General features: G+C 51.3%; 1 protein-coding gene across 6 annotated transcripts in view; it reads left to right on the plus strand.

The window, feature by feature from the left end:
* Atp2b2 (ATPase plasma membrane Ca2+ transporting 2) overlaps positions 1-13,876 on the plus strand; it is a 319,368-nt gene that overhangs the window by 206,550 nt on the left and 98,942 nt on the right. For 5 of the 6 annotated variants that reach the window (XM_038318670.2, XM_038318675.1, XM_038318668.2 and 2 more), the window contains one exon: positions 3,785-4,298. In XM_038318670.2, coding sequence (XP_038174598.1) covers positions 4,100-4,298 — 199 coding nt within the window. In that variant the 5' untranslated portion in view covers positions 3,785-4,099. Of the gene's footprint in view, positions 1-2,985; positions 3,016-3,784; positions 4,299-13,876 lie in introns of those variants that run through there. The other variant, XM_038318671.2, reaches the window with a different exon arrangement.

Consider the following 13,876-nt stretch of genomic DNA (forward strand, 5'->3'; position numbering starts at 1 on the left):
TTGTGATCACAGAGATAATTGCTGCTAAGGCTCCTCCTGGCGTGTGCTGCCACAGAAGTAATTATCAGTGCCTGTAAGCCATGCCACAGGTATCAAGGGAGGGAAGAAAACAGCACCTTAGGTTGAAAAGCCCCTTGTGGTTTGCAAGCCACTTTGCTTCCCATATGGTGCTTGGTTTAGGCCTTGTGAGAACTCCTTGAGGGAGTATCACAAGCCAAGGCCCTGAATGTCTGGGAATGCCTCCTGGGTTCAAATTCTAGGTCCATTTCTGCCAACCCACAGGAGGCCAAGTAGTTTAGTCTCTTTCCTCAGCCTCAGTTCCATGTATGTTCTGTGGTCATGTCCAGGTAGCTTTTGTCATATGTGGTCATACTAACTTATGATCCCTTCCTGGTCCTTGGTATGTCATATGCATTAACTCACCAAGGCAGCGAAGTACCATGACAGAGACGCCCTTGTGTCCCTGCCTCTTTTGTAAGATGATGAAACCAAAGTTAGTTTGCTTTCCAATCTGCGGGAATTCGAGCCAAAATCTGAACCAATGCATGGAAGCTTCCAGAACCACTGTTCTTTAGACTTCATGTTGTCTCTGAGATGATGTCCCTGTAACATACTTAGGTTCCTAGAACTTATTGAATGCCCAGTAAATGCCTTTCCGTAGTGTGGTATCACATGCAAATCTCAAAAGAGCCCAAGCCCACGGTGCTCTTTCTACAACTAAGCATCAGGCCAGCCCAGGTCACAAAGATGCACCTGCCTCTGCCCCTGCCTTTTCCTTTCCACACTGTTGCCTGGGTACTGAGAGCCAGCACCTCCCAGGTTGTAAATACAAAGTCTGTGTGTCATCAGGTCACCTCTTCTCCTCGAGAAAGCAAAGCCTGTTCTAGAGGATTTGTAATAACCCCCCTCGCTCCAGCAAGAGGTCCACCTACCCTGAGCTCAGACCACCTTACATCTATAGACACCAACAAGGGCCCAGGATACTCTTCCTTGTTTGATCTTCGTCTTACTCACAAGTTACACTGCCTTGTTTGATCATCATCTCCAGCTTTTTGGGGTTTTTTTTCTCCTATTTTCTTGGACTTTCACAAGGTGCAGTCTGCAGTAGGAAGTGTACTGCATAACACACAAGTTCCTGTGTCCTCCCTGTTTCCCAGGCCTCCTCCAACCTTGTGCTCTGAGCAAGCTTCCAACACCTCTTACAGCTGGTGCATGCTGGGTTTGGGATCCTGCTGAAGACCTGCAATCTCTTGTAGCCTTGGGAAGAATAGTAAGCCTTAGTCTCAGAGCCAGCACTTCCCAAAGAGGCTCAATACCTAGAACATACCCGGCCAGGCCCTTCCTATGGAGTGGTGGACCACAGTCCAAAGTTTAAAATTCCATAACATACCCCCATGTGACCTTGGATAAATTTCTTCAGTCCCATGGGGCTCATTTATTTTGTCAGTAAAGTGGGCTTAATTATGATATCCACCCCATCGGATTGTAAAGACCCAGTGGGAAGCTGGGCATGGTGGAACCTGTACTGCCAGCATCTGGGAAGTAGAGACTGGAGGATTGGGAGTTCAAGATCATTGGAGGGCATATTACAAGAGATAATGTCTCAAAAAAAACCTCAATGAGACATTTCTTGCTTTTTATCTCATTCATTTATCCATAGTTTATAGGATAGATACTAAGATACTAAGATTTTAGCCATAGCAACACGTGAAATACACTGTCTACATCTTTGAAACTTAGTTCCAAGCAGATGATACTATATGAAGGGTGTGTGGGGTGTGTGTGTGTGTGTGTGTGTGTGTGTGTGTGTGTGTGTGTGCTACTGGAGATGGATCCCAGCATGCAAGGTAAGCACTGTACCCCTGACCTGCACACATAGCCATCATATGTAATACTATATGTACAGAGACCTCTTAGCATGGCATCTTGATATATGATACTTCTTTAAGAAATGGAGGGGAAAAACCTTATGTGGCAGTGCCTACATGTAACCCCAGCACATTGGAGGTCGAGGCAGGAGGATCCAGAGTTCAAGGTCAAGGTCATTCTCAGCTACATAGCAAGTCTGAGGATATTCTGTCTCAAAGAAAAGTGAGGGAGAAGGGATTACTGTTTATATTCATGTACACAGATTTGGCCTCCACCTCACCTGCTCCTGAGGTAAGTCAGACCTCATGAGCTCTGGGGACGGTGCCATTGCAGAACCACCTCTGCACTGGAGGGAAGCTCTGGGTACACACTGTTTCTCTGGTGCCCAGGTCTCTTCTTGGGGCATCATTTCCACACCATGCTCTGCTCTGTAGGATACCTGTTGGTCCCAATGACCATAAACCATGGTGCACTTCCAGTCTCTGTAAAAAGTGCCTCCCGGAGATTGGCCCAGGCTGCCTCAGCCAGGATGCAGGAGAGCCCCGTTAAATCTGACACGGATTTCCTGCCAGTGTTTGCCTGCACAGTCCACCCCACCCAGCACTACTGAGAAAGCTTCCCCAAGGAAGGAGAGGGAAGGACATCGTGCCCTCTGAGCTCCTCCACCCGCTTGCTCTCCATGACTCTGGGCAAGCTCCCTTCCCTCTCCGGCTCCCCACTGAGAAAATGAAAACACACCAACCTGATACTGGTGCCTCTAAAATGTGGGGAAGAGGCCTGTGAAGGAGAAAGGTCAGACAGGTGGAGAGTGGTGGGAAACTCGGGCCTTTCTTCCTCCTTTCATCCCATGTTCTTCACTGCCCACTCAGGAGAGCCAGCTGGCTATGGCTGATGGGAGGGGCTGATCCCCATGCCAGGCTCAACTGAGCTCAGCTGGGGCCCTTTGTCACCCAACGCTTGCTGGGGCCTTGGCTGCTGGTGTTGGGTGTCCTGGCAGATTGGATTCTCTTCCTGGCAGCCCACAGCCACTGCACTCCTGTACGGGTGGCCTGGAGAGCCGGGAGAACTAACTCCCTCCTCCTTGCTTCCAGAGGGACCTGTGAGCTGCTGTCTGCTGTCCTTGGTGCTGACTGGTGGGGGCTCCAGGTGAGGGCTCCATGCATCCCATCTCAAAGCTCTGGGCTCAAAGGACAGGCTCATGAATAGAATGTGGTGGCTACTCTGGCACCAGTCTGAGTGCCTGGAGGGCTGCGGTGGGGGGACTGTGGGTGGATACGGGGCCTGTGAGAGGGAGTGTTGTAGGGGAGGTGTCAGGAACTGGTGAGGAGATGAGAGTGTGGACCAACAGCATTTGTAAACATACAGGGCCAGTCAGAGACAGGGAAACAGAGAAAAGCTGTGTGAGTGCATGTGTGTGTGTGTGTGTGAGAGAGAGAGAGAGGGGGGGGGATATCCAGTTATCTGTCTAGAGATGTGACCATGTGTGGCAGTGTGCATGGAAAGTGTCTCCATTGGGGTGACATGAAGTGGAACTCTGCTGGTATGTATGTGGAAGAAGAATAGGCACCAAGAGACCAGTTGGTGTGTTGTATAGCATCTGGGCCATGTTTGGCAAGAGGGCATTTGCACCCCAGGACATGTGTGGGAAGTCAGTGTGTCATATGGGGTTAGGGTGTGTCCTGAAGTATCCCCATGCTATGCTTTGGGACTGGGATGGCACTGTAACCATTGGATTGGCAGTGTGCAGGTGTGTTGAGAGAGAGTGAGCCAGATGCATGTGGTAAAGAACATGGGTGTGTATTCAGTGGTTCCTGCGGATGGCATGTCAACACCTGTTCCCTGACCCTCCTAAACACTTGTCCCAGGGGACTTCAATGTCTAAATCTCATCACCCACTCTGTGATTGTCTCCACAGGAGCTTTCCCGACCATGTAGATGCCAGCCCCAGGGAGCATCATGGGCCCCAATGAATGGAGTCTCCTGGGTCAACAACCCTGAGCCTCTGTGGCCCCTGGACCTCACCCCCTTCCTGGGGACACTCCTCAGAGCTCTCCAGTGTTGTTGCCAGCCCACCTCAGCCATCACCACCTCCTGGGACTCGGAGCCGGCCGCCTCGAGCTACTATCCTCTGGTGAGGGTGTACTGAGGACAGCCACACACAGCCATCACCCGGAAGCCCCTTTTCCAGTGCTGACCCTCAGGTCCAGCCTGAGCAGAGACTTCAGCAAACATGGGTGATATGACCAACAGCGACTTTTACTCCAAAAACCAAAGAAATGAGTCGAGCCATGGAGGCGAGTTCGGGTGCACCATGGAGGAGCTGCGCTCCCTCATGGAGCTGCGGGGAACCGAGGCTGTGGTCAAGATCAAAGAGACATATGGGGACACTGAAGCCATCTGCCGGCGCCTCAAAACCTCGCCTGTAGAAGGTAAGTGTGGGAGGCTTAAACCCAGGCTGCTGCAGAGTTGGCACCCGGGCCTGTGTCCATGAAATTTAATGGTGGGGAATGTCTCCAACGTGGGCTGAAACACAAATGCCTTCAGATTCTAGCTGTGTCCTAACAAGGGGGTCGAATCTCATCACGGGTCACATCTGGCCTATGTCACTTGCAGAGCAAATGGCAGTAAGACAGCTGGGTAAAGGCTGTACTCTGGAAAGAGGGTGACCAGTCAGTCTGAAGGCACAGCCACCTCTGTGAGAAGCAAGAGACGCCTGAGGTACGGCAGTAGGGTGACTAGAGGAAACTCAATAGGAGCCATGTCCTGCTCGCCCGTGTCTAGATACAGCATGGGTTCCACACCGTGGTTGTAACCTACAGCCCGCATCTGCCCACCATGCCAGGTGCCTTCCGGCTGGCTGGCTGGGGGGTGTGCTCACAGCTGTCTAGGCAGCGAATTCCAGCTGTCACAGCATGCCCCACATCCAGTTTGCTGTCCCAAATCCAGGCTCTGAATAGCTCTGAAGATCACTGGAACTCTGGGTGGAATGGACAGGGGAGCTGATTACAGGCTGTGATTGACAGGCTGATGGATATCTTTGTAGGTTCTGCCCTGGAGAGGAGTGGGACTGTCTTCCAAGTTCACAAAGTGAGCAGGCCTGGGCTGTCTAGTGGGCATCTCTGCTGCTCCTGCCTTTCCAGAGGCAACCAGAGATGGGGCATTTTCCCAGAGGCAGAGAACCAGCCTGCTGGGGCTCCATTCCTAATCTGTCTGCTGCTAGTTACCCGCTGTGGCCATGTGGGAGGCTTTCCCTACACAGAGCCAGAGGAACAGGCAGGTGTCTCTGTCCTGACTCTCCCAGGCCTGTGATGTAGAGCAATGGCTTCCCTGAGCATTGGCCTCTCCCTCTGGACTCTGAAGCCAGTGCTTCCAGTGCAAAGCTCAAAGCAGACTTGGGCATCCAATAGGCACTCAGCAAGTGACAAAGATGACTTTTCTCATTAGTTAGCAGTTACTCCCTCAAGTAAAGAATGCAGTCTGGGATATGGGTAGCTGCTAAGTTTGAAGAAATCTGTCCCCCAAGTCCTGTGGCCATAGCTGGACACTACTAGGACATCATCCCCGCACGATTGGTGCTGAAGCTGGAGTTCAGGATTGGCCAGTGGTCACAAATTAGATCCTTGCTGCCTCCCAGTGTCTGCTGGGTATCTGTGGTCTTCCCTCCTGGGCCAGAAGGAAAAGCTGAAGAAGGCTGGTTCTTCTTTTTCTGACTGTCCTCACTGATACCTTGCCTATAAACTGAGCCAGAAGTCTGACAGCATGATTCATTGGGGAGCAGGGCATAAAGGAAGCATCTAATCTGACTCTAGGTTTAAAAACAGCCATGTGGCACTCTAAGAAGGGTAAGGATTCTGCTTGAGGATGCTGCATCCCGCCCCCATGTTCCTACTAGTCCATTTCTGGCACAACGGACCATGTTTACCTGCCATCCAGCTGGTACCTGGCCTGCCAGGAGGCAGAGGTGCCTAAGTGGCCTTTGCCTTCAAAGGGGGGGGGACCAGGGTGTTGCTCTAAATGTCCCTGGATCCTAGGTCTAGGGAGAGCTGATGGAAGCTGTGATCCTCTCCCCAGGCAATGAATTGATGTCAAGAACAGATATGGCTCACTGTGTCGGGGTCTCCAACAGGTGTGGAGCCCAGATTAAGAGCCCTAGTGCCTCTAGTCAAGCTCTCTGCATGCTGGGGCATGGGGCCATGCCTGACAAAGCTCTAGCACTAACAGAACCGTTTCCAGATAGTCACCTGCTCTGTCCTTCTGCCGGGGAAGTGAAGGAACCTGAAGAGAAGGACTCGGTCTCCTTTCTCTATGCACCTAGCACACAGCTTGGTGCCTGCCACCGAAAAAAAAAGATAAATAGCTGCCCAGTGACATTCTGAGATGTGTTCACTGAATCCCCAGCCAGAAGGGAGGCCTCTCATCGGCTGAGCATCCACATAGCAGACGGATAACTGAGAGTGAATGCAGGGATAGCTGATGGTCCCCAGGAGAGGGGAGGCAGGTGGACAGGGAGGATCTAGAAGGCTTCCTGGAGGAGATGTTTGGGTTTGGCTATGGAGGCAAGAGACGGGAACACGTGTAGCACGGCACAGAATACTGCTTCTTGCAAAAATCCAGACCCAGGACATGGTGAGAAGCTAAGTTCCAGGAGTAAATGAGAGACTATTGCCCAGCCAGCCCTGTGCCTCTGGGCCTTGGTTTGCTTCTCTGGACTTAAGATCCCTAGAAAGGGACTGGAGAGATGGCTCAGTGGTTAAGAGCATTGATTGTTCTTCCAGAGGACCTAAGTTCAAGTCTCAGCAACCACATGGTGGCTCAAAACCATCTGTCATGAGATCTGGCACCCTCTTCTGACCTGCAGAATGGAGGCAGGATGATGTATACATAATAAATAAATCTTTTAAAAAAAATCCCTAGAAAGAAAAAGCTCTGAGGAGGGAAACCCACCATTGGACTAACGAATCCTGCTGCATTGGTTTCTAGAAAGTGCTTCTAGGTGGCAGGAGAAATGGAAATGTGGAGAGGGTCCAAAGGGCAGACTGCTACAAATCTCCAGATGTGGATGATCTGGGTTCAAATCCCAGCTCTGCCACTCTCCATCTGTGGGATCTGGGCATGTTATTAAGCTTCTCGGCTTGTTTCCTTGTCTCCATGGTGGCGCTAATGATAGCAGTGACCTTCTAGGCTTGCAGTGAGGATAATGTGAAGTAACTCAGGGGACAATGACAGTCCAGTCGCACTGAATGGGACAAACCAAGTGCCCAGTGTCTAGGCACCCAGCAGCAGCGGCTTTTTTGTTCTTGACATCATGGAAGAGGTAGGTCATGCTGCCCCGAAAGGATGGCATATGATTCTCTGGATTCATAGCTAGTATTGTGGCACCCCCATATGTGTGGTCCCGAAAACAACTAGCCTCTTCTGCAGACATGCAGAAGCCACCACTACCACTTAAATGGGTGTAATATCACACCCAGGGCACCCCCTGGTGGACCAGGCATAAGCGTGGCTGGGCTCCCTAACACTTTTCTTCCTGCTGTATCAGGTTCAGCATCTGTCCCACTGTATTGGAACTTGTGATTTTAAAAAGTACTTAGTCCCCCTCCCAGCCCCAGCCTCTAATCCAGAAGTCACATGGTCTGGGCTGTGAACACTCCAGATGGAGACTCACACTGGCCATTCGGACACCCCCGCCAATGATCTGCTATGGAGACCAGAGACAAGTGCAGGAAGCTGCTCCAGCCCTGCAAACAGCGGTCTCCACTCACGTTATGCAGAAAGCTCTCTGGGTGACAGATGGGGTCTGGGGTCTCCGGCAGTGTGGCTCTGCCTGCAGCACCACTTCCTGCACAAAAGGCGTGGGTTCAGCTCCTGTGGCCAGCAGTTCTGGGTCATCTCCCTCAGAGGACTGACTTTAGAGACACGCCACGAGGCCAGCACACCCTCTGCACTCGGTCCCTTTTCATGTCTGCTGCTGGGAAATGCCTTCCCCTGTTTACCTGCTGGTCCTTCTCTTCCCACACTTTTCCAGCCTGGGATGGTAGCGTTTCAGTCCTGTGTGGCTTTGTCTTCAAGGGCTACTCAGAGAGTTTAGTGAAACTCCTGATGCCTGATCTGTCGCTAGGGGTAACAACAGCCCCTGGTGGACATTTGATTCCATAAGCCATTGATGCAGCCAAGGAGATGCAGGTCACCTTTAAAGCCATCGCCATACTGAGCATTTTAAAAAGCAGAACATATGGCCCTGGAGTTAGGGGAGCAGATAAGATCCCAGAGCAGAGTATATGTACTCTCTGAGGAGGTGGAAAGTGGGGAGACCAGTGTTGGTGCCCAGGCCTGGAGCAGAAGCTTGCGTTGTTTCCTGGAATGTCCCCACACCTGGTACAGTGACCAGGAGCTTAAACAGTATCCACAGAGAGAAGGGGTGAGGGAAGGCCAGTGTGCCCTAGTGCCCTTCCCTGCAAGGGATGAAGCTGGGAACTGGAGAAAGGACATGGAATACTTTATGTCACTTATGAGACAGGTAGCTCTGATTCTGCATGCCAAGCATGGCCCTGAGCCACAGGAGGCTCTGCGGCCGTCTCCCTTTCCTCCCTGGCCCCACAGGAAGGGTTCCTGCAATAGGTCCCTGTAGGATGTTTATCACTGAGTGTCTCTTGGTGGGGAGAATAAGGAAGACAAAGGAGCCAGGCCAGCACTGGGAACTTGACACCACGCTGCTGTTGTAAAGGGGAGCCTGTGGTAATTTTAGATGACTGCCAAGCCAAGCTACACCATGGGGCAAGGGGCAAAGGATGAGGAACAGTTCGTGGAAGATGGACTGTGTCTTGTGCATAGGAACTGGGATGGAAAATGACTCCTGTGTTTTAGAACCAGAAACATCACTGGATCTGCCACAGCCTGGGAACCCAACAGGGGCAGGGCAGTGAGGGAGCCTTCTGTCTTTCTATTCTCATGTGGCGTGTCTCCCCATAGGACACTGGGCCCCTAAGGGGTCAGCTGGGAAATCAAGGCAGGCAGAGATGTAGTGGCATCCCAGACAAGCTGAGACAGGGGATTCTGGGATTCAGATTGCACATGGGGACTCCTCCACAGACTGGAAACAGGTGACAAGGTCTCCCCGCTCCCTGCAGGTCTTTCTAGAAGGATTGCTGCTCCTTTGTAGGATTCTTAACCCTGTATTGTGTGAGACTCAGAAGAGAAGGGCTCACAGATATTCCTAGACTGAGAAATTTAGCCACCTTCTCACCAGGGCAAGATGAAAAGACTAGGGGCCGAGGACAGCACTCACCCCAGCCCTCCATTTAAGGGGGCTTGAGACCTTTGCGGATTTGGTCTTCTTCTGTGAAATGCTGTTTGGATCCGCTTCTCTTGCCTCTGGGAGACAGCAACTCAACGCATTTTTAGAAGTCTTCTTTTAAAGTCATCTCTTGGGGCTGGGGATATGACTTAGCTGGTAGAGTGTTCGCCTGACTTGCACGAGGCCTGAGTTCTATCCCCAGCACCACATAAGCCAGGCATGGTGGTGCACACCTATAATCCTCCACTCGGTAGATAGACACAGGAGAATCAGAAGTTCACAGTCATCCTTGGCTACATAGGGAGTTCAAGGCCAGCCGGGGCTACATGAGAGCGTGTCTCAATGAAAGTGTGTCACAATGAAAAAGAAATAGAATCTCATTGTATGATTAACTAGTTGCTATTGGTGGACAGACATCTCACATAGGCTTCTATCGTAGAAGAGATTTCCTGTCTGCACACAGACATATCAGCCCCAGGCATGGCTGGCTCCAGGACTTCCAGTGCTGTCTGGATGACCAACCATCTCTCCCACTCTGCTTAGCTTCTGCCCTCCTGGTGTTGGCTCTATTTCAGAGGCAAGGAAGACTCAGGCCAAGGCCCTCCCATTACCAGTCTCCCCAGAAGCAAAAGGCATCACTTTCCTCATAACCACGCCCCTTTACATCCCAGAAAAGATTCTCACTGGGCCACCTGTGGTCACATGACCACTCCCAAACCAATCAGACCTGTCTCTCCAAAGCCAATAGAGGTTAAAGAGGGACTAGAACCAGAACCACAGGAGCTGCTAGGCTCACATGACCAGGGGGAGGAAAAGCAGACACCTTGTTCCTGAGGGGTGCTCAGCCTATGTGGAGAGAAGAGATGGAGGAAAAAGCTAAGTAACATGGAAGGGCCCAGAACACCAATTACACCCCAGCTCCAGGCAGCAGCCCAGCTCAGCCCCTTTATGATCACATCCAGAGAACCAGGGAAACAGTGAGGCAGCCAGCATGTTCCAGCCCGTGACAGGTATCACAGCAGTGAGGAGACTGGCGGGGGTCACGGCCAAATCTTGGTTCCTCTTCCTGTCCAACTGTGGCTCACGGGGTCAGTGATCTACCTCTCTGGACCTCCGTTTCCTCTTCCGTAACCTGGAATGAGACTGTGTGGCTTTTGTGGCATCGCTGTATGAAGCAAAGAAAACCTTATAATGTGATTTGAGCCTGACACGGTGGCTGTGGGCTCAGCACTAGCTGTTGTCTTCTCTGGTGGTGTCCATATGGCTGAAGGGGATATGTTAGGCTTGGATTAGTGGTCAGGGACCGGCACCCAATCCTGGCAGATATGTGATCTTGCACAACACACAGGAGTTTATGGATTAAAAAAAAATGCCTGCTATTTGCTTTGGAGTGCATACATACCCTCCCTGAAACACCCCCGCCAAGGAGAAAAGTCCTTTAAAAGCGAGTTGATCCGGACCCCTGTGAGTCAGTGAAGCAGCTCCCCAGAGTGGCACCCACAAAGCATCTGAATCATGAATAGAATGAGGCCAGGAGCCCATAAGTGCATGGTGAGGATTGTCCCTGTTACACTACTCTACAGGTCATGGGGGACAGGGAAGAGTAGAGAGCTGTCCAAGGACCGGCCACTCTGCAGTTGAGCAGAAGGCTCTGGGATGACCTCGGCAGGAAGGGTGGCCGTGATGGCCCTGACAGCCATCCAGCAATGCTCTGCACAGCCACGCTTGCAGCAAGTCACAGAGGGGGTGTTTGCAGGAGGGGACCTTGTTTTAGGCAGACCCACTGAGTGAAGGTGCTAAAGCAGAAGGCAGCTGGGCAGCTGTCACCGACCGTGGGCAGCTGTGTCCAGGTCAAATGCATTCAGCATAGGCTCCCAGCAGGCTCCACGGAAAACGGAAACGTGGGGTGGAAAAGTCACTTTATTCTCATAACAGAGCCATCATCGTTTTGCAGAGCAGATAAGCACCCACCTCTGTGTTCACAAACGGGAATGAATGGCAAGGACGTTGGCTTCGAGTCTTATGTGCTGCATATTTACTATGCACAGGTTTGAACCACGCCTCCTCTTCTGTAAAAAGACCCGAGATAGCTTCCAAACGTTCCCAAGGGAACAGAAAAATATATGTGTTACGTGACTGCGTCTGGGATGCTGGGCACCATGGACACCCACCTCTGGTCCAAGGTCAGGGTAATTGAGCCAGAAACTACTTTAGAGTTCGTAGGCAGTCAGGGCACCAGTCCAGCCAGTGGGGAGGATGCAGCGGAGGCAGAAATCCTTCCTCCAACCTCCTAAAGATCCCAAAGGGAGTCCCAAGTGGGCTGTAAGCAATGCTTGCCTCATCTCTCTCTGGTGTAGGAATGGTTCTTCTTGCAGCGGGGAACTGACCACAGCTGTTAGACCTAGACTAGTTAGAGCACACCTGCAGCGTGCCAGCTTTCTGGCTTTGTGTCCACTGCTTCCCCATCAGCCTTGGGAACCAGGAACTGTTTCCATCCCACCTAACATAGGAGGAAACCAAGGCTCAGAGTCTCTCCGTTAGCCTGTACCTCCAACGCGCCCGGGCTTCTGAATATGACAGACAGGAATGACTGTCTTGAGAGGGAATGCGCTGGAGGTCAAAGGATCACTGGTGTTGCCTAGGGAGCATCAAAATTGGTTGAGGCTCCCTCTGAGCTAGGCTCAAAGAACAGGGAGGCATTGACTGCCCAACTATATGAAGAAAGTACAATCTCAGTGGAGAACAGCAAGAATAAATAACTTGGGGTAAGGACCAGGGTGAGTGTGAGACATGAGAAGTCCCTAGAGAAGCCTTCAAAGAGCAGGGGTCCCCAGCCACAGGTTGTAGATGGTTTTGTAAAGTCCGAGTTTAATTGATGTGGTGGTGAATCTCAATTGTCAGCTTGGCCCAGAAGCACATAGGAGACAGACTTCTGGGTATGCCTGTGGGGGGTTATCGTGTTTATGTGTATATGTGTGTGTGTGTCGTTATATATGATAGCTATATACCTTGTTTATTAAGGTATATATTAAGTATTGCTATGAAGTAATGTATTAAGTATATTAATATACATGATATAATTGATAGTATGTATATTAATATTATATATGTATATATTGTTTATTAAGGAAGACCTGCCCACTGTGGGTTGCACCATTCTCTGGGCTGGCATCCTGGACTGTATAAAAAGGAGAAAGTGAGCTTAGCACAGGCTTTCATTACTCTCTGTTTCTTAACTGAATGCAATGTGACCAGTTTTTCTTACTGTAACCTCCCTCGCCTTCCAAGATGGCCCACATCCTCCCCATCACCTTCCATGATACATCACATCCTCCCCGTCGCCCTCCATGATACCCCACATCCTCCCCATCACCTTCCATGATACCCCACATCCTCCCTGTCGCCCTCCATGATACCCCACATCCTCCCCATCGCCCACCATGAGGGCCCGCATCCTCCCCGTCACCCTCCATGATGGCCCGCATCCTCCCCGTCACCCTCCATGATGGCTCGCATCATTCCCATCACCCTCCATGAGGGCCCACATCCTCCCCATCGCCCTCCATAATGTCCGGCATCCTCTTCGAATGATAAGCCAAACAAACCCTTTCTCCCTTGAATTGCTCTTGCCAGGGTATTTTGTCACAGGAAAGAAAGAGCAACTAATGCAGTTGGTTTGTTTGTACTGTGTATTCAGACCATCACCTGGTGTCAGACTACTTAGGTCTGCCCTGCCTGCGTGAGTGTGAAGAGGACCGCAAGCTCCCTAAGGGTGGAGTCCTCCGCAAGTCTGTCTGCAGATGCTGGATGAGCCAAAGACATGGGAATTCAGGAAAGCGGTTCTCATCCCAGGTCCCCTAGTGCCCCAGGGTGCTAAGGAAGCACCCAGAAAACAGGCTGGCACCTGGCCGGGATGCTGGGTCTCCCACTCCTCTGTAGCCCCACGCCCCCTGCATCCTCATCTGTCTTGTGTGGTGGTGTCTGTTGAGTGACATCTTATAAACTGTGTTTCTAATAGTTCCAGAGGTTAAAAGTCAAGGTCAGGGACCACATCAGAAGTGGAAGATGGCAGAAGGGATGAGAGTCAGAAAAGGGGACAGAGAGAGGAGGAAAGGAGCTCAGCCCATCCTTCCTTGGAACTCCCCCCTCACCATGGTTACTAACCCTGACCCACTGCGACTATCAGAACCATCACAGTACTGTTGCTCTATTCCCAAGGACAAAGTCAGGTGACTACACCTTTCAAAGGTCACTGCCATGTGGGATGATGGATGTCCAACATGGGACACACTGAGAATTCAAACCAGAGCTTTGCCCTGCCCTAGCCAGCTGGATTTGTCGTGAGCCAGCACACGGGTGTTCTCTGGCAAGGGTTCCTTAGTTCCTGAAAGTCCAAGGGCCTGAGCCCTAATTTTCAATTACCTGGGTCTCGGTTTCCCTCTCTGTCAAGAGGGGTAAGGGATAAAAAATATTGCATAGTGTTTGGACCAGCTCTAACGTTAGTGGTACTTCAGTGCTAAGACCAGCCTGGGTTCCATGGGAGCAGGTGTGGCTCAGGACAGCCAAAACTGCCTCTCTCCACAGGCACTTGTCACCTGAGAAGCCTGGACAGGGCAGATGAGTTATCCACACAGGCCCGTCACCTCTAGGTGGTTACCTTACTCCACCTAGTGCAGTTCTGGCTCCTGCCGTGGTTTCGGGCAGTTATTTATA

Source organism: Arvicola amphibius, chromosome 2 (assembly GCF_903992535.2).
Source record: "Arvicola amphibius chromosome 2, mArvAmp1.2, whole genome shotgun sequence".
In the NCBI taxonomy this organism is placed as follows: Eukaryota; Metazoa; Chordata; class Mammalia; order Rodentia; family Cricetidae; genus Arvicola; species Arvicola amphibius.